The 27,134-nt window shown below is 40.4% G+C and overlaps 1 protein-coding gene across 5 annotated transcripts in view; it reads left to right on the forward strand.

Moving 5' to 3' along the window:
• The window catches only part of CEP120 (centrosomal protein 120), a 78,618-nt gene that overhangs the window by 43,348 nt on the left and 8,136 nt on the right, over positions 1–27,134 (forward strand). For all 5 annotated transcript variants that reach the window (XM_067568715.1, XM_067568714.1, XM_067568713.1 and 2 more), the window contains exons 16-18: positions 1,063–1,224; positions 11,120–11,242; positions 16,244–16,342. In XM_067568715.1, the coding sequence (XP_067424816.1) occupies positions 1,063–1,224; positions 11,120–11,242; positions 16,244–16,342 (384 nt within the window). The remainder of the gene's footprint in view (positions 1–1,062; positions 1,225–11,119; positions 11,243–16,243; positions 16,343–27,134) is intronic.

Raw genomic sequence — 27,134 nt, forward strand, 5'->3', positions numbered from 1 at the left:
TTGGACACACTCTCAGCAGTATGGGTGCATATGGGGATTTATATCACCCCCAACATGAATATCATTCCACTTCCTCAACTGAGGCTCATTGCATAAGCTTCTTTTGAAGTTTGTGGACAGATTTAAGAAAGCACCACGCATGAGTTTTCCTGGCTCTGCCCAAGTCCTGTCCTATATTGAGATTCCCTTCATACCCTCCTATGAGATGTAACTTGCTGTCATAGATCTGACAAATTTTCATCCGTTTTCATTCAAATACTCAGTGGCTAGAGTTTGGCCATATTCATTTGTCTTGAGGAAGGTATTTATAAATTATGAATTACAAATATCTTTCGCTCAAAACTTGCTTTGGATTTAATGAGACACTGACCTGAAGGTTTAGAGATGCTATGAAGCTGTTGTATTCAACAGTATCTATGTAACATGGTTAAAAAAACCAGTCTTTTGCATTTACATTATTTCAGAAAGAGGCTTTTTCAAAAAGAGGCTTTTTATTCAGCCTGTAGCAACCTATTGCGCTTTATATCTTTTTGGAAAATCAAAGCATCCAATAAAGATCATATTTCATGTTCAGTTCAGTTGGAAACTGTATAGATACACAGGATGTGAAGGTTGATACCTGTTGAACTGAACATCTTGATTCAACCTTAAATCTGATCTCACTATTATAAAGTTCCACTATAATAGGCTGGATAGGATAAACTCAGTTCTTTAGATAATGATGGATTGAGGGAGTGCATTATCTTGGAACCATACTTGGACAGTAAGATGTTGATATCTGTGGCCCATAAGAGGCAAGTGAATTAGAGGAGAGTTAGATCTGTGGCCAGTTTGTAGTAATGCAAAGGTCATTATTTTGAGTCTGGTAGGAATAGCGGAGGATTACAGTTCATATTGGAAATCAAGGAAGTGAAAGGAATACTTCATAGATATCAGCCATCAAGAGTGGATCCAAGCGTAACGAGAATTTGTTAAAACGAGTACTAAAGATTGTAATGAAGATTTTCAACTAAAAATTATATACCCGTCTATTACTGTGTTAAAAAATGCTTTAATTTTAAGCTCCAAAGAGTAAAGAGAGAGTTGCATGCACAGCATGAACGAAACTTTCAAGAACTGCAGGATTCTATGCGGCGAGTCAAAGACGAATGTACACATCAAGTTGAGTTGGAGAGGTCAAAGATCAAACAGCTGGAAGAGGACAAGGTCCGCCTGCAACAGCATGTAAGTAAATACATTTAATTACCTTCCTTCCTGCTGGGTTGGCTGGAAATAAATAATGTTAAAAAGCTGTATATTAGACACAAGCACGGTCTGGCAACTTGGAAATAAACATTTTGGTCCCAATCATTCAATGATCTTGATGCAAGCACAGGGATCCACATATATGAAGTTTATTGCAGGAGCAGGGCCTTTGTTTTACCATTTAGCTGTTATGGCATTATTTGCTTTTTGAGGCTGAAAATCAAATTGAAACTACAAAGGTATATTGTATTTAGGAGTGATGCTACTGAAGTGTAGTGTGTATTTCCAAAATTTTGTTGAATTAACTAGCAATTAAACTTTATTAATTAAATCTCTAACTATCCTGACTGTTTGTTTCATTTTAGAGCCCAAACATAAGGCAATGATATAATAGTTAAATATTTGAAAATGGAAAAACATGAGAAGACATTATTCTGTAGGCTGCTTTCATTTTTTTAGTCCTATTACAACTTTCACTGTAGTGGAAGACTTCAGATAATTGACTTTTTGCCTTTAAAAAAACTGTTTTTCACTCGGCATAATTATCTTTCTATCATGTGAATAGGATAGCAACCCTTTTTGTTGAATGTTACAGAGGATATCGGTAACAGAAAATAAAGCATTTTCCTTTTAATTTTAGTATTTATTCCTAACTGTTCATGTTTAGCCATTTTACAGCTGTTTCTCTTAATTGTGTCACTGGAAATACATTACAAAATATTGTTTAAATATTTTTAAGTGTGTTTAGCTCATTTGAGTGGTGTATTTTTTTTGTTTTTTTAGTGTTTTTCATTTCATAACATTAAAGTTTATGGATTGGTAATCCCACAGTAGCACAGATTAATGAAGAAATCCATCCATGTCTTGCTAGAGGAATCCTTTGTATTAGAAACAGCTGGATTTTTTCAGTTTGTCCTTTTCATTATATCTTTAATTTTCATTTAGCATTGTTTTGGTGTTAAGCTTTATCATGTGAAATTAATGTGAAAAGTAGTAATACAGTGTACCAAGGTTTAAAGTAAATTCTCCATTGTGGTGGTGAAGAAATGTTGACAGTCTAGAAATAGCCCAGCTGTTGAGTCAAATATCATTGACTTTTGATTACAAGCATGACATCTGTTGTATCCATATTGATCATTTAAAAATTGAGCTCACCTTCAAAACTCAGTCTGTTGCCTACAGCCAATATTTTAAATTGTGAATATATTACACATGCATGCATTTTAATTTTCACATGAATCATATTGTTAACTATCTTTATTTAGACCATTTAAAGAATTTTACAACATTCAATGATGAAATACTTTTGTACAGTGATGTGACTTGGTCATGCCACACCTCTGTTCATATTCTAAATTAATATATTAGTTCATCACCAAAGAGGCCAAATCGAATTATAGCTGGGGACATTGAGGGCCAGATTCACATGTGATATGAGCAGGTTCAACTCCATTTATATCACATCTGAATCTGGTCTTTAGTGTATAAAGCAAGCTATGATGATCATTAAATATACCCCTAAAATTCATTAATATTAGTAAATGTGATGAACCAGAAGACATAATAATTAGTAAAATATTAATTGCCACTCAGAGTGCACCTCAGTAGAGTAGCATAGTGCTGACCACTTGTCACTGACCTTATACCACATACATCATTCCTATCAGTCTCCTTGAAATTCATGGTGGACAAGCTTATTGCATTATGCTGGTGCTCACACAAGTTTACACCATCTGGATTCCTTTTCCACTCCATTTGCTGAGTCTTGGAAATTCTGGTTTTGTCACAGCAATGTGTCCCCAGATTTACCCAACCTTAAAGCATTGCTTTCAAATTGTGATGGTGTAAATCTGCTTGGATACGTTGATTGCTTGAAGATCAAGTGCCGTCTTGCCCCAATGACACTGTCAGTAGCCTAGTGTTGATATAAAGGAATAATTCATGCTACTCAGTTTCCTTCAGATAAGTATCAATAACTTCAATAATAAAGAATGACACCCTAGGAAATGCTTCACTGCATTCAGGGTAGACCTTCCATGCTTCCCAGATATTTTTATGTCTCTTCTCATAAATGCTAAGTTTATCACATTCTGCTAAAGCATGAAAAACTGAGAGCGCTTTTGTCTTTTCTTTGCCTAATGTTGCAGCGAATGGGGGATAAGAGGTCTGGTCCATAATATCTTTGTCTAGTTGTGGGAAGATATATGGTGCCAGCTAACTGAATCTGATCAGCTGCAACCCCATGCAGGATCGTCATATCCATTAGTGTGGGCTTCTTCATTTTTCTGACCTGTTGAAAGGCTTACCTTTGTATTTTCATACATTAGTCTGCTAGTCATGATTCAAATGCTTGAATTTCATGCTTGACAAATTCCATTTAAATGTCTGGAGTGTTTATGGTGGGTCTGCAGTGTGTATGGTGGGTGAAGGTGAGCCCAGTCATTTTCAGGGGTGGATATTTGGGTCGTCTCCTTTGAACTGTTCTGTTTGAGACCTACTGAATAAGGAAATCCTGTTTTGTTTTTGATAGCTAAGTCTATTGTTTTGTAACAGTCCCCAGTGGCAGTGTCTTTTTGACTGGTTGTCATTTATTGCGAGTTTGGTTACAAGAGATGTCCACAGTCCTACTTGAAGAGGTTCTCAGATCTTGATTGATTTTGAAGGGATAGACATTTGGTGCAGATGTTGCATTTCCTCACAACCAAGCCAGTTAGTTGCCTTGTTGGTCAACATAAATGTACTATATTTACAAAGGAATTAGTAGGAATAAAAAGAGAGATGGTATGTTATCTCTCTTACTTAGACAGTACTGTGCAAGTAGAATGAATTCTTATCAAATGGCATGAATGAGAATGACTGGAAGCTAAATATCTCCTCCTTGTAGTTTCTTATTGAAGCACAATTGTCTTCTGATAATATTTTGATACAAAATGATAGACACAGTTTTAAATGTGGATGCCAAAATATGTTGAGCAAGTGGGTCCAAATAAATAGATTAATACAACAGTTTCATGCTTTTAACTAAAATGAATAATTTCTGTAATATTTGGTCCTAAACTGCTAAGCTAAAAAGAGAACATATGGACAGAGTTATATTTACAATGTTAAAAGTTAATCAAAATCCAAAAAATAGAAATGCTTCATTTCCATTAATAAAGTGAACTAAATTTATCTAATTGAATAATTATCTAAATAAGATAAGAATATCAATTACTCCTATTCCCAGTAAGTAATCTAAACTGTGTTGCCAGGCATTTTCTATACTTTCCCAATCTGGTGTATTGAAAGTGCTAGTTCTTTTTCAAGTGCTTGCTCATGTCCATTCCAAGCAGATGTGTGCGCGCTGCATGCACAGTTTGCCGGAAAGTTTTCCTTCAGAAGTACCCATAGGGTTGGCTCTAGTGTCCCCTGGAGTCATGCCTCTGTGGTGCTCTATTTAGGGGCTTGCCGACCCTCCAGCCTCTCAGTTCCTTCTTACCGCTTGTGATGGTCACTGGAACTGTTGCCCTTGCCTAGCAAGTGCTTCCCTCATTTCGTTTTTCTTATCTAAGTATCTGTGAATAGTTTGTAGTTAGTTCAATTGACTTAATAGTTAGTACAGTTAGCTTATTGGGTCCTTACCCATCCCCGGAGAGAAGGGGAGGTTATGCTGGACTTTAAGTCCTGCAGCTCCTGTTTGAAAACTATACCAAAGGACGACCTGCACTCGGCCTGTCTCAAGTGGCTTGGGGAGTCCCATTTAAAGGATAAGTGTAAGATCTGCAAAGGTTTCAAGCCAGGGGCTCAGAAGGAGCACAGACAACACTTAAAGTTTTTACTCATGGAGGCCACTCTCCGACCTGCAGAACAGAAAGCACATTCATCGGTGTCAGTGCAGAGTGCTCCAGCCTCGACAAAGGCCATGGCACCGAGGAAGGAGTCAGCACCGAAGGAGCCCCGGCACCAACAAGCCTCCCCAATGCAAAAGGGGTCTCGATACCGGTCCCTGACATGGAGAGACTCGGCTCAGGTAAACAAGCAGCATCGCTCACATTTCCCAGCGCTGCAGAGAAAGGAGCAAGGGCAGAGGGTGCTCCGCGACGCCCAAGTCCAAGCCAGGGGAGGCGGCGAAGGTGCGTCCCGCAGCAGGACACTGGAGCCCACAGTCTTCGACCTCAGTGCAATTGATTCTGGGCCAGAGGAGGACCTCGTCGAGTCCAGCACCAGTGCTCTCCCTGCTAGGGATAGGGAGGAGGAGGATGACATTCAACTTCCCTCCACTTCAGAGACTTTTGAGGCAGCCAGAGACCTTATAGAAGAGACAGTTCTGCCACCCAAGCCACCTCCGCCTGCCCGCCCTTGGCAACATGATCTGGTATTGAGGAGACCCATGGTACTTTTCAGGGGCAAGCCAGCCATGATGTCGGGGTCAAGATCCCCACGGCACCGGTCACCCGTGGTCGCTGAGGAGCGAACAATTCTTGTCAGACTCCAAGGTGGAGTCCTGCACCTTGCGTAGAAGCTGGCACCACAGCAAGGAACTGCAGCACACTCTGGCACTGCAGGAAGCGCAACTGTTTGCAGTGACATGGGCTCCACAATGGCAGATCCCATCTCAGTGGCCGTTTTGGACACCTTGGGCATACCACCAGGCCCAAGGGTCCCCTTCCTCAAAGTCCCACTCACTAGCTTCGGCTACAAGGAGCAGACCTTCCCATTCAGTGGCAAGTGCATCACACAGTGCCATAGAGAGCTCAGACCCCAGCATCGGGGCTGACATCGCTCATGGTCCGGGCACCAAAGATGATGAGCCAGTGCAGGACCCATCAGATGGGCAGGACCCAGGGGTCAGAGCATCTTCATCCTCATCACCGGATGAGGCGGTCGCAGGGGCTCAGCCTGTATCAGTTCCAGATGACAGTAGGGTGCATTAAGAACTGCTCCACAGAGTCACTAGGAACATGGGCCTACAGGCTGAAGAGATCACTGAGGGATGGAACCCCATGGTGGACATCCTAGCACCAAAGGGGCCTTCCAGGGTGGCTCTCCCCCTCATAAAAACTATTAAGGACAACACGGTGGACATGTGGCAGACTCTGCCTTCTTGGCCCCAACGGCCAAACGAGTGGAGAGGAAATATTTCCTCCCCTCAAAGGGGTACGAGCATTTCTTTACCCATCCACCTCCTGGATCATTGGCAGCAAATGAAAGAGAATGTCAAGGGCAACAGGGACCCACCCCTAAAGTAAAAGAGGCCAAGAAGCTTGACCTCTTCACCAGGAAAGTTTATTCCACTGGAGGGCTTCAGTTTAGGATAGCAAACCAACAAGCTATCCTTAACAGATATGCTTTTAATTCTTGGCTCTCTATGGAGAAATTTGGGGATGCCCTACTTCCCGATTCCAAGACCAAGTTTGAGGGGCACATTAGAGAGGGAAAGTCTGTCTCAAAGACTTTGCTCCAGGCGGTGCTGAACAGTGCATACGCGGCTGCCAGGACTATGTCGTCTGGGGTAACGATGAAATAAAGCTCTGGCTCCAGGCTTCAGGGCTGCCTCAGGAGGTTCAAACTACCATCCAAGGCCTCTCATTCGAGGGCCCAGCCCTATTCTTCTCTTAGACGGACAACAAATTGCACAATCTGAAGGACTCGTAGGCCACCCTAAAGTCTTTGGGGGGGCACCTGCCAGCGCCACAGAGGAGACCCTTTTGGCCACAGCCCTTGCCTTGTTTTTATCAGGGCCATCCAGATGGGACACAAACTGCCTAGAGGGTAGAAATAACAGGCATAGGCCTCAAAATCCCTCCTCTGACAGGCATTCCAACCGCCCGAGGTAGTCGTTGGGAAGCAAACAGAACTTCTGAGGGCACTCCCGGGGACGGTGTAGCATCCACTTTCCTGGATCAATCCGTATTGTTTTCACATCATTTATCCCATTTTCAGAGTGCCTGGTCCCAAATCATCTCAGATCAGTGTGTCCTTCACACTGTGAAACTGGGATATTTTCTTCAATTTTCCTCTCACCCGCCCTTCCATCCCCTCTCCCCTTCCCTGTCCCTCTTCAGGGACCCCTCTCATGAGCAACTCCTGCAGAAGAAGGTGCAGGCGCTCCTGGATGTCAGAGCATGGAAGAGGTCCCTCGGGATCTCGGTGGGAAAGGGTTTTACTCCCGGTATTTCCTAATCCCGAAGACCAAGGGAGGACTCCACCCTATCCTCGACCTCCAGAACCTCAACAAGTACATGAAGTTGAGATTTCAAATGGTTACCCTTGCCTCGATTATCCCTTCTCTGGGTCTAGGTGATTGGTACACTACCCTCAACTTGTAGGACGCATACTTCCACGTGGCTATTTTTCCAGGCCACAGGAAATTCCTTCGGTTCATCATCAGTCAAGTGCACTACCAGTTCACCTTCCTCACCTTCAGCCTCTCAGTGGTTCCCTGCATCTTCACCAAATGCATGGCAGTTGTAGCAGCTTTTCCTCAACTTTCCCTAACTCAATGACTGGTTAATCAAGGGTTGAACCAGAGCCTAGGTAGAGGCGCACACAACTTTCATCAGGGACATGTTCGACAGGTTGAGACTTATTCTCAATGTCTCAAAATCGACACTAATCTCCACCAGACGAATAGAGTTTATTGGAGCAGTGCTGGATGCAGATCTAGCCAGAGCCTCCCTTCCAGAATCCTACTTTCATGTGCTGCGGGCCCTTTTAGAGGAGTTGAGATTGTATCCACATATGATGGCCCAGAACTGCCTGAAATTGTTAGGGCATGTGGCAGCATGCACATATGTTGTGCGGCATGCAAGATTGCGCCTCAGACCCCTGCAGAGCTGGTTGGCGACAGTGTACCAGCCATCTTATCACAATTTGGACAACATAGTTTCTCCCCCCCAGCAGTGTTGGAGTCTCTGACCTGGTGGTGCGACCCAAACATTTGTGTGTGGGTTCCCTTTTCGGCTTCTCAGCCATCAATGCACCTGGTGATGGACGCCTCAGCGATGGGTTGGAAAGCCCACTTGCGGCAGTTACGAACACAGGTTATTTGGTCCCAGTCAGAGCTCCTACTTCATATCAACATGAGAGAGTTGAGAGCTGTATGTCTCACATGTCAGGCCTTCCAAGAACACCTGGAAGGTAAGGTGATATCGGTCCTCACAGACAACACGACAGTGATGTTTTTTTTATCAACAGACAGGGTGGAGTTCGCTCCTTTCCCCTTTGTCGAGAGGCCCTCAAGCTTTGGGACTTCTGCATCACTTGATTGATACACCTAGAGGCTTCGTACCTGCCAGGGGCCCAGAATACGTTGCAGGCAAACTTAGCAGATCTTTTCTGACATATGAATGGTCCTGTCCAGTGTTGGCCACCATCTTCCAGAAGTGGGGAATTCCCCAGGTAGACCTGTTTGCTACGAGGTCCAACAGGAAATGCCTGCAGTTTTGCTCTTTTCAGAAACACAGCTCAGGGTCTATAGCAGATGCCTTCCTCATCCAGTGGGCTGGACAGTTATTCTACGCCTTTCTGCCAACTCCGCTTATTCTCAGGATCCTGCTGAAGATTAAATGGTGTCGGTGATCCTCATAGCCTCACCTCACCAACCCTGGTACACCTTGCTACTATCAGTAGAGAATCAGTGGAGAATCAAATCACCCTGCCGCTGCTCCCAGACCTCATCTCGGAGGATCACCAGGACTTTACTCCATCCCATCCTCAAATCCCTTCACCTCACGGCCTGGAAGCTCCATGGTTAAATCCCATGGAACTTTTATGCTCGGAACAGGAAAGGTAGGTGCTCCTGGATAGTAGAAAACCATCCACAAGGGCAACCTATCTATCCAAGTGGAAAAGGTTCTCTGTATGGGCTACCCAAAGGGGCATCCAGGCTCAGTGGGCCCCAATTCCCATTATCCTGGACTACTTATAGTATCTAAAGCAGTCTGGCCTTGCACATTCTTCAATTAAGGTTCACCTTGCAGCGATATCAGCCTTCCACCCAGGAGTGGATGGGTGCTCTGTTTTTGCTAATGGGATGGTTCAAGGTTCCTGAAAGGCCTGGATGGACTGTACCCTTCCTCTCACCAACTGGTCCCTCCATGGGATCTCATTCTCTTGAAGCTGACAGAACCCCCATTCAAGCCTCTTGCATCGTGTTCCCTATTATATTTGTCATAGAAGGTGGCGTTCCTTGTAGCTGTCACTTCGGCCAGGAGGGTCTCCGAACTCAGGCACTCACATCGGAGCCACAGTACACTTTTTTTTTTTTAAAGACAAGGTTCAGCTACATCCCCACACAGCATTCCTGCTGAAGTTGGTGTCCCATTTCCACGTAATTCAGGATATCTTCCTTCCGGTCTTCTATCCTAAACCGCATACCAATGACCATGAACGTAGACTCCACTTTCTGGACTTTAGGAGGGCATTGGCTTTCTATATAAAAAGAACCAAACCATTCAGGAAAACCACCCAGCTCTTCATGCTGCTGGTGGAAAGTATGAAAGGTCTTCCAGTTTCTTCCCAGAGAATTTCCTCATGGATTATGTCATGCATCAGAGCTTGTTATGAATTAGCGAAAGTGCCGGCCCCAAAGCTCATGGCCTATTCGACGAGAGCTCAAGCCTCAGCAGCAGCTTGTCTGGCTCAAGTTCTGATTTGGGACACCTGCAGAGCAGCTACGTGGTCCACTATCCATACTTGCACAGCTCATTATGCGATCACTCAGCAAGCCAGAGACGACATTGCATACGGTAGAGCAGTTCTCCAGTCCTCAGTTCTCTGAGTTCCGACCCCACCTCCTAAGTGTAGCTAGGGAATCACCTGCTTGGAATGGACATGAGCAAGCACTTGAAGAAGAAAAGATGGTTACTTACCTGTAACTGGTGTTTTTTGAGATGCGTCGCTCATGTCCATTCCAAGACCCAGCAGCCTATCCCTCTGTCGGAGCCATCCAGCAAGAAGGAACTGAGGGGCCGGAGATTCGGCAAGCCTCTAAATAGAGCGCCATAGAGGCACGACTCCAGGAGGCACTAGAGCCTACCTTACAGGTACTTCTGAGGGAAAACTTTCCAGCGAACTGTGCATGCGGCACGCACACACCTGCTTGGAATGTACATCAGCAACACACCTCAAAGAACACCAGTTACAGATAAGTAACCATCTTTTACTTAAAGATATGACTTGCATAGTTCTTATGATGGAGTAATGTGGACATATGTTGGTTAAGATAGCATCTTTTGAAATTATCCATTTTTATTTAGAAAGCAAAAACATTCCTTTTATTTTATCTTCCTGCAACTCTACAAGTATACTGTGAGGGCAAAGGTGCATAACATTTAAGTCATTAGTCACTGAAGTCTTCCTGCTTCAGCCTTGTAAATCATTATTTGACTGCACTAAGTATTATTTATTTCCTCTTCCAGGCATTTCTGGACAAGCTATACTGGTGAAGTTGAGTCAAAAAACTTCATATAGTGGATACTAATATAGTTGGCTTTAAAAAACAAAAACAAAACAGCTGTGTGTACAAACTTGATAACACAGTGTTGTTGGTTGCAATTCTATAGAATTACAAAGTCTCACTTGAGAAATTTTGTGAATAGCTATATTTATACATTTTAGTCTTAATGTTGGAAGAAAATAGGACTTTCCTGTGTAACCAAAACCCTACTTAAAAATTCTTTGTTACTCTCTCTGTATTTCATATCATCAAGAAATCATTACTTATGAATGTGAAGCTTTCAGTGTCTGTTTTATATCACTTAGTCGACTGAAGTAAAGTGTTACGTCCAGAGCCTAATTTAAGTTCTGACACACATTCCTTCCCCTGTGTATGTGTGTTGTTGTTAAATTACTGTATTCTAATGGATTTCATATTTGAATGTTTTTAATGTAGTTTTATGAAGCAGAAAACAAGTACAAGATTTTGGAAAAGGAGTTCCAGCAGTACAAGGAACAGCAATGCAACAAACCAGAAATCCGGTTGCAGTCAGAAATAAATCTTCTCACTTTAGAAAAGGTATCTTTGGACTTCACTAATCTTCCATAATGGTGTACTTGTTGGTAATGAAGATGGAAGAAAAATCTATTTCCAAGATGAAGTGGGTTAATTCCTCCATTTTTGTCTTATTTTTCCAACAATTTCTTCAGCCACTAAATATTTAGAACCTATTTGTAGGTGTAACTGATCTTGTGGAATACAATCTTATACAACCTTTTTGACAGTTGTTGACAATTAAAAGTCAACATTTGCCAACAATTACCACATTTACATCCATTTCTAAGTATAGGGGAAACTGTAGAAATGTAAGCATTTTTCCAAAGTGGTATATATGTTTTATTGGCTACTACAGTAGTTAGAATTGGGGGCTCTGAAGAACAAAATCTGTGTAGAAAAAGAATTAAGGATTTTGAGTTTGAATTTCTTAGTTGAAGATGGACATTCCATTATTACTTTTTAAAGAGCGCTCCTGACAGAAGTCCCTTGTTTGTTAACAGAACAGAAACCATATTCACATTAGCAATGAAACACTACCCCATTCAACTCCTTCATTGAGTTTCAACCTTAGGCAGAATGGAACCACCACTACAAGTGAGAGGGTAGTTTAGTCTCTGTTCACTTGGTTCTTTGCATGCCTTCTTGTTTGCCAGTGAGAATGTGAGTTTCCCATCTGGACACTTGTTTACAGAGATTTTAACTGAAACCATCAACTTATTTTAAGTAAGTCACTGAACAACCATCATGTAGTGACTACTTTATTTTACTACTGACTTGAGCTGGATTCTTAAAAGGCAGTGACCATATCATTCCTAATCCACTGAACCATCCCACCCCAGATATTCTGTTATCAACTGAAGCCATTGATCCCTATTTTTCCTGCCATGGTGGTGAGAGTTGGATCAAACAATGAATTTTTTGGGGGGTTCACTTTTTAAAAAGCAAGACCAGAAGTTTATGCATAAAATGAATGTGCAATTATATGCCCATGGTTGCATATGCAGTTGCCCAGCTTGCAATAATTGTGCTTTTTATGGTTTTTTTTCCTTCAGACCATAAGCCCCCTCTTAAAAATTTTTGGCCTTAAATGTTTACATTTGTTTTTAGTACCCTGTTTCCTTTGAGAACTCCACAGACTGAATGGTAATTAGTTTTGTGTTATTAAAAACCATAAATGTCAAATTATGTTTAATGTTTAGGATTACTTGGTTGAAATACTTACCATTTTCCAGAGTACAGTGTAACAAGCATTCAAAATTAACAGGCATCAAATTAAGACCCATAAAAGATCCTTTTTTAATACATCATACAGTTAACCTATGAAACTCACTGCTGAAAGGTTTTGGAATAAATAGCTTAGTAAACTTGAAAAGAATTAGATCACCATATAAGAACAAGGATGCACAGTAACTAGAATTAAAAATAAGAGCTACCACTGACTGAAGTCACAAAGAATTTCATTGAATAATGGCAACACATTTAAGTGTGTTATGGAAGAGATTTACAACATCTTCTGAAGTATCTGATGGTATATCTACACTGCTGGAGCTGCAGGGATTGATGCAGCAGGATTGATTGAGCGGGATCCTGGAAGTGCTCTCCAGTCGATGCTATTAATTCACCCCCCTGAAAAGAGTAAGGCTGTATTGAACGGAGGGCGTCTCCCATTGATGCAACGCATTGGAGACACCGTGGTACAGCAACGTAAGTAAGTCGACAGGAGATACACAGGCTACATTATGTAGTTTGTGTATGTTCCGTCGACCACTGACAGCAGTGTAGACCAGGCCTAAGAGAGACAAGGAGGGTGAGGTAGTATCTTTTATTGCTCTGACTTTTGTTGCTGGAAGACACAAGCTTTTGAACTTCACAGAGCTATTCTTCAAGTCTGAAAAAGGTAACCAAAGTGTCACAGTTAACTACAAGGTGGGACGGATTAATATTAAGGATTTAACATGTGGTAAGAAACCACTTGAAATGAAGTGGATAATTAACACCTCTGCAGTCATAGGACAAAAGAGGGTTAGCAACTTACAAATTATTGTAGTGAGCCATAAAAACAGTGTCTTTTGAGACCATGGTTTTTATTTTCTAACAGGGTTATGAATTTAAATTACCAAGTTACGCCATGTCTGCACTACCACTTATGACGTCAAAACTTATGCCTCAGGGGAATGAAAAAACCAGACCCCTGAGCGATATAAGTTTTACCGGCATAAGTGCTCATGTTCACCTCACTGAGGTGGTTTTATTATGTCAGCGGGAGAGCTCTCTCATCGGCATAGTACAGCTACACGAGCAATCTTACAGCAGCATAGCTGTATTGGCACAGCTGCGCCACTGTAAGTTCATTAGTGTGGTGTGACATGGCCTTAGTCTTTTGAAGGTGTTGTGCAGGTTTTCCTTTGAGAACAAGCTGAGGCATCTGGTAGAGCTCCAGGAAGAGCAGCAGCAGGACAGACTCCCTCTGCAGCCCCTCCAAAACACTGTGCCGCCTACCCCCACCCCTAAGCGGTCTAGGAGGAGACTGAGCAGGGTGCAGTATGTGCTGCAGTCCACACTGGTGGAGGTGAGCAGAAGGCTGCGATGGCCCCTTTAAGAACTGCACGCAACCTAAGTCGCTTGCACAGTGACACTTTTCAATGTTAACTTATTCTCCTTTCTTCCCGTGAAAACGGATCATAAATAAAACTTTGTAGCATTAAAAAACATTAGTCTTTATTCATTCATTGCTTAGGTGGGGAGAGAAGAGGAGGGGGCTGCTGGAGTGAGGGTAGGGGACGGAAAATAAAGGCACAGCACAGACATATGTTACTGCCGTTAATTGCAAAACCAGTTTTTCAATGCTTCCCCAAGCAGAAGCGCTCCCCGGTTGGCTCTGAGCATAGCGCTGGAATCTGGCTGCTTAAAATTTGCAGCCAGCCTATCATCCTCCACAGCTCAACCCTTGGGGAATATTTCCCCCTTTGTTTCACACAAATTATGGAGCACACAGCATGCAGGTATAACTGATGGTATGTTTTTTTCGCTGATGTCAAACGTAGTAAGCAGACATCTCCATCTCGCTTTTAAACAGCCAAATGCACATTCCACCATCATTCTGCACTTGCTGAGCCTGTTATTGAAACACTCCTTCTCACTGTCCAGGTGTCCATGTAGGGCTTCATTAGCCAAGGGAGCTAGGGGTAGGCAGGATCACTACTGGCATTTTTACATCCCCAATGTTTATTTTTTGATCAAGGAAGAAAGTGCCCACCTGCATCTTATTGAACAGACCTGAGTTCCTAAAGATGCATGTGTCATGCACTTTTCCAGACCACCCCACATTGATGTCGGTGATACATCCCCTGTGATCCACAAGGGCCTGCAACACCATTGAGAAGTATCCATTCCCATTTATGTACTCTGTGGCAAGGTGGTCAGGTGCTAGGATGGGATATGCGTGCTATCTATTTCCTCCCCCTGCCTCCGCCAGTTTGGAGACCCCATTGTGGCAAACCCGTCCATTATGTCTTGCACGTTTTCCAAAGTCACTACCCTTCCTAGCAGAAGCCTGGCCCTCCACACTTGTATCACAGCAGCTCCAGCGGTGGATTTACTGACTCCGCATTGATTCCCAACTGACCGGTAGCAGTCTGGGGTTGCCAGCTTCCACAGAGTGATGGCCATTTGCTTCTCCGCTATCAGAGCTGGTCTCAAGTGAATATTCACATGCTTCAGGGCTTGGGACAGCTCTGCACAAAATTCAAAGAAAGTGGTCTTTCACATACGAAAGTTCTGCAGCCCCTGCTCATCATCCCACACCTTTATAACAATGCGATCCCACCAGTCTGTGCTTGTTTCCCGGGACAGAACCAGCGCTCCATGGACTGAAGATGATGCGTGACAGCCTGTAGCAACCAGAAATTAGTCTGCTTTATGACTTGTAGTAGGGTGGTCTCAGTAACATCACTGTTTTCCGTGATGCGGCTCCTCTCTCACCTTTGAAAATACTGCAGGATAAGCCGTGAGGTATTTGTGATGCTCACAATGATAGTGCAGATCTGAGTGGGCTGCATGTTTCTCCGGCAATGCTGTGCATGCAGCATAGAAAAATAGTGTGAAAAAGCATTTGCAGTTCATTTGGGACAAGAAAGGGAGCGGGGGAGCATGTTGCATCACAGGAAGATGACAAGCTTCCCAAAAGCCTCTGCAGCTAGTTGCACTGTGGGATAGCTACCCACAGTGCACTGCTTTGAATGTTGACCCAAGTATGGCAAGTGGGGATGGAAGGGCCCGGTGCAAGGAGCGTGGTGTGATCACGCTCCTGCGACTTCTAAAATTCGGCGGGTGAAAGTCGATTTAAAGTAAACCAACTTCAGTCTGCAGTGTAGACAGACCCTTAGAAATTATTTGCCTATAATTATTACCTCTTATGTTTTATCCTTATAATGAAGTCTTCAAATATTTTAGTCAGTTTTATATCTTTCTCAATGGTAATTTAAGCAACAAAACATTTTGCAAAGTTCTAAAGTAAAAGCTACGTGAAACTTAGGCCAGTGTTCCTGATTTCCCCTCATCCCCCCTCCATCAGAGGTCCAAATTTTGCCCTCAGAGACGTATATTTCTTCTACTGACTTTAGTAAGAGCTGCCTACACCTCTAAGGGCAAGACTTGGCCCTAAGAGTTTAGAGTGCCTGTTAAACTGGAATGTTAACAATTAGACCTTATTATAGAAAAATGAATGTTTTTCACTGCTTTGAGGCTCTTTAACAAAAAGTTTACATTAGCTGTCTTGGGGGCAAAGACTAATCTAGTTCCTTTCTGTATAGACTGCTAGACAATAAAAATAAGGCTATATTTTAAACAAGAAAATGTTCATGTGCCATAATATTTACATTAAATTACATAACAGCTTAAGATGATGTTGTACGTTACACTGCATAAATACTTTTCTTAAACGGACTCTTTGTATATATAATCTTTCAATGGTTGTTACCACTGGTATAGTGTTTCAGCTGATACAATTTTAATCGCCATTAGGTTGAACTTGAAAGAAAGTTGGAATCATCTACCAAGTCAAAGCTGCACTACAAGCAACAGTGGGCAAGGGCTTTGAAAGAACTTGCAAGACTAAAGCAGGTATGTAAATATGTATATGCACAATAAGAATGTAGTCTTGTTTTTCTTTGTGGTCTTATGCTAGAGACAATTTATTGATATTATGTTCTGGTCATGCCAGCTATTGTTGCAAATTAATTTCCATTATAACCGAAGTGTCCATTAAAATGGTCAAAACTTTCCTAAACAGTCTGTTTTGGGCTGAAATCTTTCATAACGGGGCTTTGCCTGACTCTGACTTTTGGCAAAATCACTTCATCTATTTTTGAGTTTTGGGAAAGTGGAAAAATATATATTTCCCAATGTTTTTAAAAAAAAATTCTGACTACGCTTATTTTTAAAATAACAAGAATACAGAACAATTGGTTAACACTTAAAACTTAAACTTGGTGAGGACATAATTCTCATCGTAGACAAGAGTCTTTGCTTGGCTTGGAACTGGGGTGATTTAAAGAAATTTTTTTAATAAACAATTGAAAATCATTTTTGGGTATGCTCCATAAGCATCTGCTTGGAAAAAGTCAAAAAATAAAAAGTTACAATGGTTTATCTTGGCCATGGTCCACATCTTGTTGTTTTATAGTTTTATATTTTATGCCAGAACTGTAATATTTAACATTTAATGATATTCAACACTGTACCAGAAAAACAAGCACAAAAAATGCTAAGTATGAACAATGCAGGTGAGTTAATGTTGCTGTTAGAACCTTAACTGGCATTTCTTGGCTTTTTTACACCCTAACTTTAATTGTGCAACCTTAATGTTGCATTCAGGACTCCTTCAAGAAAATCTAGAATGTCTCATGCAAAGTCATGCAATAGTAGAGAGAAACAGAGCATTCATTCTGAACCCCCGCCATCACCACTAGCTGCAAAATCAAAAGAATTACTCAGAAAACTTCTCTTCTGTCGAATCTCATATGGAATTTGCCCCAAATTCTTTTACAATGTCAGATGGAAGGCTGGAGGTATAGATGATGTGTGCCGAAGTAGTGTGTAGTTGTGAAGTGTACTGTGTAATAGTGGATGGAGATTTCCTGCTAAACAGGAAGTGGCTACTTACAACGTGTCTTAGCTAGAGTTGTGTTATAGTTAAATATCTTATTTTCCAAGTGTCTCAGGTTATGATTGTAGAGCACTGTCAGTTTAAAAAAAAAAAAAAAGTTTGTACAGCATATCCTGTAGTACTGGAATATGAGCAATAAACATACTTGCATTGAATCTGTTCCTGGTGGGGTTGAGGCCCCATGTGGCTGAGGATCCACTATAGATTCATGCTTGACAGCATTAACTGAATTAGACCATGTTGCATTAGTCTCTGGTCTTTGTATTTTAATTTTCTTTGTTTTCCAAGAGAAAAGTGACTGAGGGTTAAAATTACCTGTGTATTAAATAATTTAAAAAACAAACAAACTTTAAAGCTTACGTCTATATCCTAACTATGGTGTACTGAGTGAAGGGTAGGGCTAAGTGCCCATCTTTGCTGCCGCTGTTGGTTAGGAGACAAGTTTTGTTTTGTTTTTTGCAAAATTGACTTAACCGGCATCAGTACATCAGTTTACACTGTGATAGCTATATGGCCATAAAAATACACTTAGGCCCAGAATTTTAAAGTATCTAGAAGCCCAAATTTCCTTTTCAGAAGGGATTTAGGCATTTAGGAGCCAAAAATCCCACTGTCAACAGGATTTTGACTCCTAAATGCCTAAATTCCTTTTGAAAATGAAATTTAGGTTCCTAAATCAGTTAGGCATCCAGCGTGGAGTACCACAACACCTGCATACCTTTTAAAAATCTGGACCTTAGCTTTTTATAAAAAGATAGAATTTGTAGAATATTAAAGAATTCAGCAAATTTACAGAGATCCTGAAATCACGTTACACAATTTTTTTCCTATCATTAGGGACACTCTTCACAGGATAAATGGGCACCTCAGCTCCCTGATTCCAGGACTCAATAACTCTTTTTGAATTATGTTCCCCTGCTTTTCCATTTGAAGGTTTTGAAGTGTATACTCCAGGTTGCAGCATGAAAACTGCCTTCCCTGTATTTCCTTAAGATTTGCAGTGGAATGAAAGGAGCTCAAATCTCTCAGGAACGTAGACACATCCAGTTATGAGGAAATGTAAGAAGGGAGAGCTATTATTTTCCTCTTTCCTGCAAGGCAGAGATCTTTGTAGTGCATTCTACTTTAAAAATGGTAGCTTAGCAGGAGCTAATGGAGACATTACTGAAGAATAGGCTGTTCAATTGCTCTTAGAAAATTACATTTTTGGATTGGAAAGGAAAGGCTACTGAATTGGGAGGGAGGAGGAATGGGCTATCTGGATGTGTGCTCAAAAGGAGACCCCCTTTCTGGATACTGGAAGGAATAAGCAGGATGCTGTTCCTTCTCTACTTCTCCCTTCCCTTCCCTTTCCTTTCCTCCCCCTACTCCCCCCAAGAGAAAACACAATCTAATGAATAGTTGAAATTTGAGGAAGGTTCTTCAGGGAGAGTTGTGTGGTCTGTTGGGGAGAAGTTTGTGTGCTAATCATGGAGGGATATAGAGCCTAGGGCAGGGTCATTATTGAAATATTTGCATACACCAATGAATTTGAGTTCCCAAACCTGAACTCAGTTCTCTTTATTTGTAATTTACAGATAAATCAAATAAATTAGCCTGATGTATATTTGATAATAGCTAGAAAATCAAAGATTCAATCTTACATGCAGTCCTCAGATTGTTCCTTTTTGTCTGGTAGTTGTCAGAGATTGGCCCATCATATTTCTGAAATACATATGCACAACAGGGTAATAATTTGCCCCTCTAATCTTTTCACACCAGAAGCTGGATTTTCCCAAAGAAAGCTACAAAATATTCTGCCCATTTTTTCTCCTTAATGGCTTTTCAGATTCCTATTAGATGCATTTCACCTTTAGTTCATTGGTTCAAGTCATGCCAGATCAGTAGTGATAAAAACTTTCTCTAGCTGATGAGTTTGGTAACTTTAAACTAATGGTTCCAATCCAGGACCAGGTGTAACCCTTGTTAGATATCTGAACCATTAAATGAATTGGCATCAAGACCAAATTATACTCCCCTAAAACTTTATCCCTGAAAGTAGTCCATTTGAAACTAGATGGAGGCTTTTTGTGGGAAATAGTATGGTAATGCTTATGCTACCATTGTTAATGCTGTACCTATTGATTGCTGTACCTATTGATAAATAAGATTTAGTCAATCTGGTACTTTACATTCAGTTAAAAATTAAAAAAGCAAAGCTGATCAGGAACCATCTACTGTGTTTGACTACAATTTGGGAATTTAGTTGCCTTCAGGAATTCCAGATCTGCTTTAGTTCAGATGATTTGTGCAATCGCACATAGTTCATCCAATTTCTTGTTTAAATTGGATTAGTACCATGTTAATTTTGCATTGCTTTGGGTGAATAGCCACAGGGTTGTAATCTGTGCCAGTAATTTGTCACACCAAAGCCCTCTAGAGGACTATACAAAACATTTGTGTAGTGAGGATTAGACGTTGAAAGCCATATCTTAGATTGTTAATAAATGTTAATGACAAAACCCAGCTGGTAAGTCTTGGAAATGAGATCTAATGCTTTGTGCCCATTGCCAAATAAATGTTTAAACAGAAATTTCCATTACTCAAAGGTGACTTCGTACAGTCAATTTATGAAATAAAGAAGCATAATCTACAGGCTAAGTATTTAGCAAAATGCTCTTTTCTTCTGATTTGCAACTTTAAAAGTCAATGTTTTCTTAATTATAGCATTTCCTTTTTCTTTGGGAACTTGTCATGTTAGAATACATCTAATTTTATATTCTGCAGAAAATGAAGTGTGCATCATAACTGAAAATAAATTGTGTTACATTAAAAGGAAGAAACTCGTAATTCATCTCTCTCTGGAATTTTTGGATACTAAAACACAATACTAGTTATAACTAGAGAAAGGCCTGAAGCACACCCTGATGTATGAATTTTTCTCAGTTTTCTGAGTATGAAAACTACAAAATTATACATGTAATGTATTTGATCATGGTGTGTAAAGTTTATAAAATATTCTGAAAATCCACAGGCTCTGTCACAAGGCCACACAGATCTCTTCATCCCTCAGCCTATCCCTTTTTTTCCTTAAAGGTATTTACTGTAACTTTGTATTTGTGCTGTTTAACAAAATGTTTTACTCAAAAATGAGACCAAAAATTTAAAAATATGCACATTTGGTGCATGTACATGCTCCTGCATGTTTTGTTTTGTTTTTGTTTTTTTAAACTCAAGGTTTTAAAATCTTGGCTTTAAAATTTACCAACTAAGACCAGATCTTGCCAAGATTTAGGCATACATGTAATTTTACTCATGGCAATAAAGTGACTGAGGTGAGTGGAACTACTCATGTGCAGAGTGGCACACATGCTTAAGACTTTGCAGGCTCGAGATGTAAAATTTAACAAATGTTTGAGTGATGCAAGAAATCATTTTTAAAAATAATAATGCAACATACTACCATTGCAACTGTAACTAGCAAGACTGTTATGTCTGTTTTGAAGACTGATCATCTCCCTTTTCTGATCTGAAAATTAACAAAAACAATATTTATGCTTAAATTAGAATTATGTATATTTTGGGATAAGAGGTTTTACTGTAGGATTTAAGTCTCTAACCATATTTGTACTCTATGGATTTGTTCAAAGCAGAACTGATGGATTTGTTTAAAACAACACAGACCTTATTGGCTGACATCTGCTCTATCTTGTCCAGCCTCCTGCTTATCCACTCAAAGTAATTAATTTGATTAATTTATAAACAATTTAGCCAAGGATGGGATGTAAATCTTTGTTTAAAAAAAAAAACAGTTGGAGGTCCAAGTCTTGGTTAAAAACTGTGTCTTGAAACCATCCAGGCCCTCCTACTGACTTGTCAGCTCTGGGTTATTTTCAGAAAACTTTACTTGAGTTCCTTAGCTTCAATCATAAGGTTTCTTTTTTCCCCCACAGACTTGCATGGTATGTGTGAGTGGGAGAGTGAATAGTGGCTGCTATTTAACCATTGTTTAGTCTAATGTATGTATGTTTACATCTCCCCTTTGGATTTATAGGCAGCTGTGGCAAAATAAAGATTGTACTCTCTTGACTGAAGAGCCTCTTAACTAGAGCACCTGGTGGCATGAAGAGATTCTTTTACAATCTGGTTATTTTTCCTTATTACTGATTTCTTTTTTATTCATTTAATGTTTATATTGCTGTAATACCCACAGGCCTCAATCAGGATTTAAAGCCCCATTGTGCAAGGTACTGTGCAAACATATAAGATGTCTTATATGTCAAAAATATCATTCCTGCCCCGAAGAGCTTGCAATCGGAAAATGCACAAATAAATGAAAGATGGGGGAGAAGAATATACCAGGAGCAAATGATCACAGATGATTGGCACACTTCTTGTTAGCTATACATGTTTGGGGGGCAGGATTTGTTTGGTCACTGGTGGGGTAAGGAGGAATAGTAAGTGTGTGGAGTTAATCTGAGGATTGGAACATGAAAAAGCAGTAAATGATCATTGAGGGAGAGGGAGAAAAGGTAAAGGGAAGGACAGAGAGCAGCATGGAAGGCAGAGAGAGTGAGACTGGCAATGTGAAGAGAGTGATAGAGTGGTGTTGGCCCAGATAACCAGTGAAAATAAAGAATATAATCTCTCAGCAAATATAAAATGTAGTTTGCTGACATCATGGGCATCTGGGTCTTTATCCTGCTGCTGCACTGGGGACTGTTGATATGTGTTGTCCTGGTATACCTGAGCAGGAGTTCAGTTCAGAAACATTATCAGCCTTCATATCCTACCACACTGCTGACCCTTTGGCTCTTCTGCAGCCCCTGCTCCAGTAGATATTCATCTGAGGAAATATATTCCAGGAGTATTTCATGTTTTTTCCAACCATTTAGTGAAACCAGGTAAATTGTTCCAGGCTCAATAAGAATCTTTAGATTTTAAACTTCAAAATTTGATTATGTAATATAAAAATTTGCCATCCAGGCAAAGCATCTTGTCATGTGAGGAGAGCAGCAGCTCAATAAGCAATGAGTGCGGTTTCAGACCTGAAAATACTCTTCTCTTCCTCCTCAGGTTAGGAGTTTTACAAATGGAATGCTCAGAAGATCAAATACATTTTAAAAATATATTAACCATGCTTTGTTGTTTAAGAGAAATTGGTAGAGAATATTTAATATATGGATTAATCTTTGCATTTGTGTTTTACCTCTAAATATCAGTGGCACTAAATTTTTGCAGTCCAATTATTATGATTTCAGCAATGTAAAATTAAAACCTTTTTTTCCTATTTCATATTAATATGTAAATGAAGGTGAGAATACTTTTTCATTTAAACATCTTTTTCTGGTTTCAGAAGATGTTTCTCACTCATTTGCATTAAAGTTGAAGTAGTCCTACACAATAGAGATCCCTTTCAGCACCAATGAATAGGAACTTGTTGCATAATGCAGTGTTGAAAAGGGGGGGCGGGAGGAGTGGTTTTGGTATCTGAAAGAGCCTTTCATAAAGGGCAGCAAATTTCATTACCAAATATGGATAAGGAATCCTTCCTTCACCCTCCCTTCCCAAAATTTGAGTTTTACAAAGGATCCATTCTTTTTATGGCCTCTAATCTGATCTAATACTAAATCTTAGCTTTGAATTGCATCATACACAGCATACTGTATGTGAAAATCATACTAAATCTCCCATCCATATCAAACAATGTACATTCTTTGACCTTTTTCCTTTATTGAGGATTATATGGGGAGCTAGTTTCTGTTTGTTCAGAATATTACATAAATCACGTGTTTATATATGAATGTTCAGCATACAGATTGACAGTCTGCAAAGAATAAAAATAGCTGTGTTGGGTAAGTAGTATTATGTAATTTAGAATGCAGGTTTGCATTTTAAACTATATATTTGTATTATGCACCATAAATTGTTGTTGTAGTCTTTGGGATCATTTCCCATATGCTTTCATGGATTTTTCAGAAAAAGGTTGGGCATAGATATTTGTGATACAGTAGTATTGAAAAAGAAGAAGAAATGGACAATACTAAAAATATGTCTATTTCCCAGTGACATATCTAGTCAGGTAATTCACATCATGTTTTTTGTTTGACCCTCTTAAGTTATAAAATGCTATAGAATGTTTTATTTTTTATTGTTCTTACGCTAAGTATCTAATATAAACCTATGACAATAATGAAATACAGTATGACTTTGCAGTAAATATGCCAGGCTTGGTTTTCTACTATGTATAAGGCTTGTATTGAAATCAGGTTAGTTGAGATTTACTTATCTGCTTAGGTCAGAAATGTGTTACACAGATATCATCATACTGTACCCAGTCTACTAATCCTGACACTGTTGGGAAGTGCTGTCCACAATCTTCATTGGATAAAAGATTCTTGAAGACCAGTTCCTGGTTTGTATGGGCAGGAAGCACTTCAGCACACTCAAACTAAACTATCTCCAGAACCACACCTCAGCAGCTCAGTGTCTCAGTTCTCTTCCCAATCAGAGAAAATTGCTTTGTACAATCCATTTTCTCACCACATGTTGTGTACCAGCTCTGCTTCCACTTCCAGTAAAGCTGTACTTCAGCCCACTTGCAAAAACAAACCCAGCCTGCCAGGATGAAATGACCAATGCAGGACAAACTTAGTGTTATGTAGGCCTTGTTTCTCCCACAAGGTCATCCTCCCATTGGCTTCCACAGACCCCCTTTGTGACTTTTCTTCTCCTTGTCCCTTGTTTGTGGCCCTCCTAAGATTCCTGCAATGATTTTCTGTATCAAGAAACTCCTGAACACAGGAAACATGTTAGCTGTTAGCCCATTCCAGCATAAAAGAGGACTTCCAGACTTTCTTTTGACTAAGAAAGAATCTAGCCTGTCCCTAATTTGTCTCCATCCAGCCAAGAATGACTTTGTTTCATCAACCTCAAAAATGTGTACTTTCACTTTCTGTCTCGCTTAAGTTTTCTTGTTTGCTGTCAAAATGACACTGTCAACAGGTTGCCCTGCCTTTTGTCCTGTCTTTGTCCCCAAGACGCTGAAACACCTGGTCATTGTAATTGCCAGTCTTAAATGATAAGGTATCAGTGTATTCCATTACTTAGATAACCTTGTGTCATGTTTCTTCTTTCCAGGGTGCTTCCTAGGGCCCCAACATGGTTCTCTCAGTTCTCCAAAACCATAGCTTTATTCTGAACCTCAGCAAGAGCTCGGGCTTGACTTTTAAGGAGCCTGCGCCACCTAGGTGCCAGATCTTGTTCTCACCTCAACCAGGTTATTCTCCTGGGTGACACATTCCACAGACTGAGGGACACAATTAGAATACTTCTGTTCAGTCCATTCACAGCCATCTGACTCTTTCTTCACCTTCCATGCTTCATGATATTCTGTGGTAATACAAATAATATTATGCAGAGACAGGCTTCCTTCCTAGCCTCTCCAGACTTTTTGTTTTTATAAGGGAACTACCAAGAAGAGAACTTACAACTATCTACCATCTTTTCAGCTTGTTTGTTTACTGAGATGGTAGATTTCTCCCAGTAATCTATTCACGTGAAGTTTCCCCCAGAATCATGCACAATAGGGATCTTGGTAGAAACAAGTTTGAGGAGATGGGGTACCCATCTGAACTCCTTTTGCATGACAGGAGTACCAGTAGAAAAGGTTAGTTGAAGCATCAGATAGCTGGACCCGAGGACGATTGGATATTTCTTATAGAAATTCACTCCTTCCCCAGAATCCATAACAGTCCTTCGGAGTGTGACAACTGGGCAGCTTGTATAGTCAAACACGTTGAAAGAGAAGAAAGCACTTAGAGCTCTTCTCTTCTTTCAAAGATGACAGAATTCTGATCTGGGTTGAAACAAAGAATATCATAATGTCATCATCCTTCAACATCTGAGCTAGTTATCAAGCCAAAGGAGTAAAGTTTAAACCAACAGGTTCTCTCCAGGATCTTGGCCTTCTAGGGAACCCCACAGGTAGACATAGCTGTACCCCACAATCACATAAATGGTCCTGTTGTTCCTAGACACTGTGTAAAGATGGCTTAGCAGGTGGAATCGTCTCCCTGCTGTGGTCAAGTGAGGTTTTCCTGTGCCTCTTTTATCATTATTAACTAGTGTCAACAGGAAAATCAGGTGGGTCTAGATCAAATAATAGTGGTGGTTGGGCATTCCACCTTTTGGTGGTGGCTGTTTCAAGAAGTTGTCTATCAAACCTCTTCAGACTACCTGTTGTTGAGGCTCTTCTGACAGACTACCTGGTCAGCTATTTGAAAGCAACTTCCTAGACTCTTTCGATCTAGATACTGATAGGCTGAAACGTCTGGATTTATTCTATTTAGATAGTGGATAATCTCCTGAAATCCAATCAAAACTGTACAACCAAAGTTTAACACTCTCTGTATGCAGCCTGATTTGCTCTTTTGAGTATTAATCTTAACACTGATTTAATTGGAGACTGATTTTATTTTCTTTTTAATCTCATCTTTTCACTAAGGCTAAACTGCTTGCAGGTTCAAGTGGGAGCACCAGGAGCTTTGAGAATCTGTGGAGAAATACTGGATCCTCCTTTTCATATTTCTAAATTTCTATGCAGTCGAGATGATCAGGCTGGCCTTTTGCCATTTCTTAATAGCTGTACATTTAATCTGGTCTTGCAGGCTTTGTACCAGTCTTCATCTGAGCCCATGGTAAGTTCAGTGTTTGTTCTTACCATGAAAGTACTTTTTTTCTTAGGCATTTACCTCTTCCTGCAGATTAAATGAGTTTGGAGCTTTAACCATTTAGGAGAACCTTTCTTACAGTAGTTCTGGAGAAAAGTAAGATTGTGAACAATTCTGGAAGTTTTATCCCAAGTGAACTGAGCCTTTCATATCAATTAGGATATTACTCTTTCTCCTTTTTGCCTATTCTGCCGTACTGAAATTTGACCTTATTATACAGATGCCAAGGCCTATAAGTATTGTACATTTCTACAGATCATGTGCCTTGTTTCGTATTGTGATATTAAAAAAAGGGATAGGTCTAGGAGCCTAAGATATCTTGGCCCCATTGAATTTAATAGCAAATGCCCCATTGACTTCAGTAGGGACAGGAATTTTCACAATAGACTTACTGTCCTTTGCTCGAGTCTGCAAATGAGTAGGAAAACTACTTCTGCTTTAGTTAATGGACGTTCATCTAGCCTGTAGCTTAGTGGCTGGTTCATGGGAACAGAGACATAGCTGTTTCATGAGAAAATGTGCAGGCCTTCAACCTGGTAGTTGCTTCATTCATTTACTAATCATTACAAAATCTGTTTTCTTCTTGTTGGACACTCTCTTCAGTTGCTGGCTCCTACAAGTTGCTGTCCTTTCCCAATTCTTCTCTTCCTTTCTAGTTGCTAAATCCCATTGGTGCCAGGACTGATGAATTAAGTATAGTGTGAAAATAAAATTTATTATTAAAGTCAGAAAATGGAGAGTAAAATGCATACGAAAAACTGTTAAAATAATGTTAAAGTTGCAAAGTCAAGCAAGCACAAGCTAAGATATGCCAGAATTAAAGCGGCCTATGCAGTATGAAGTAGTATTCAATACCATGATCACATCCTATTTTTTTCCCCACAGAACCCCTGCTTCTTTCAGTACACAGGATGGACGGTGTGCAGATAGATAATGAAGCAGGGTTGTATAGAGCATTAGTCAGAATATGTCAGGAAAAGAAAGGATAGTCCTTGTGGTTAAGGCAATTGAATATCACCAGGATGAACTAGGTTTT

The sequence above is a fragment of the Emydura macquarii genome, unplaced genomic scaffold (genome assembly GCF_026122565.2).
Source record: "Emydura macquarii macquarii isolate MOO-44397 ecotype Brisbane River unplaced genomic scaffold, CSIRO-AGI_Emac_v2 contig_2897, whole genome shotgun sequence".
NCBI classification, from domain to species: domain Eukaryota; kingdom Metazoa; phylum Chordata; order Testudines; family Chelidae; genus Emydura; species Emydura macquarii.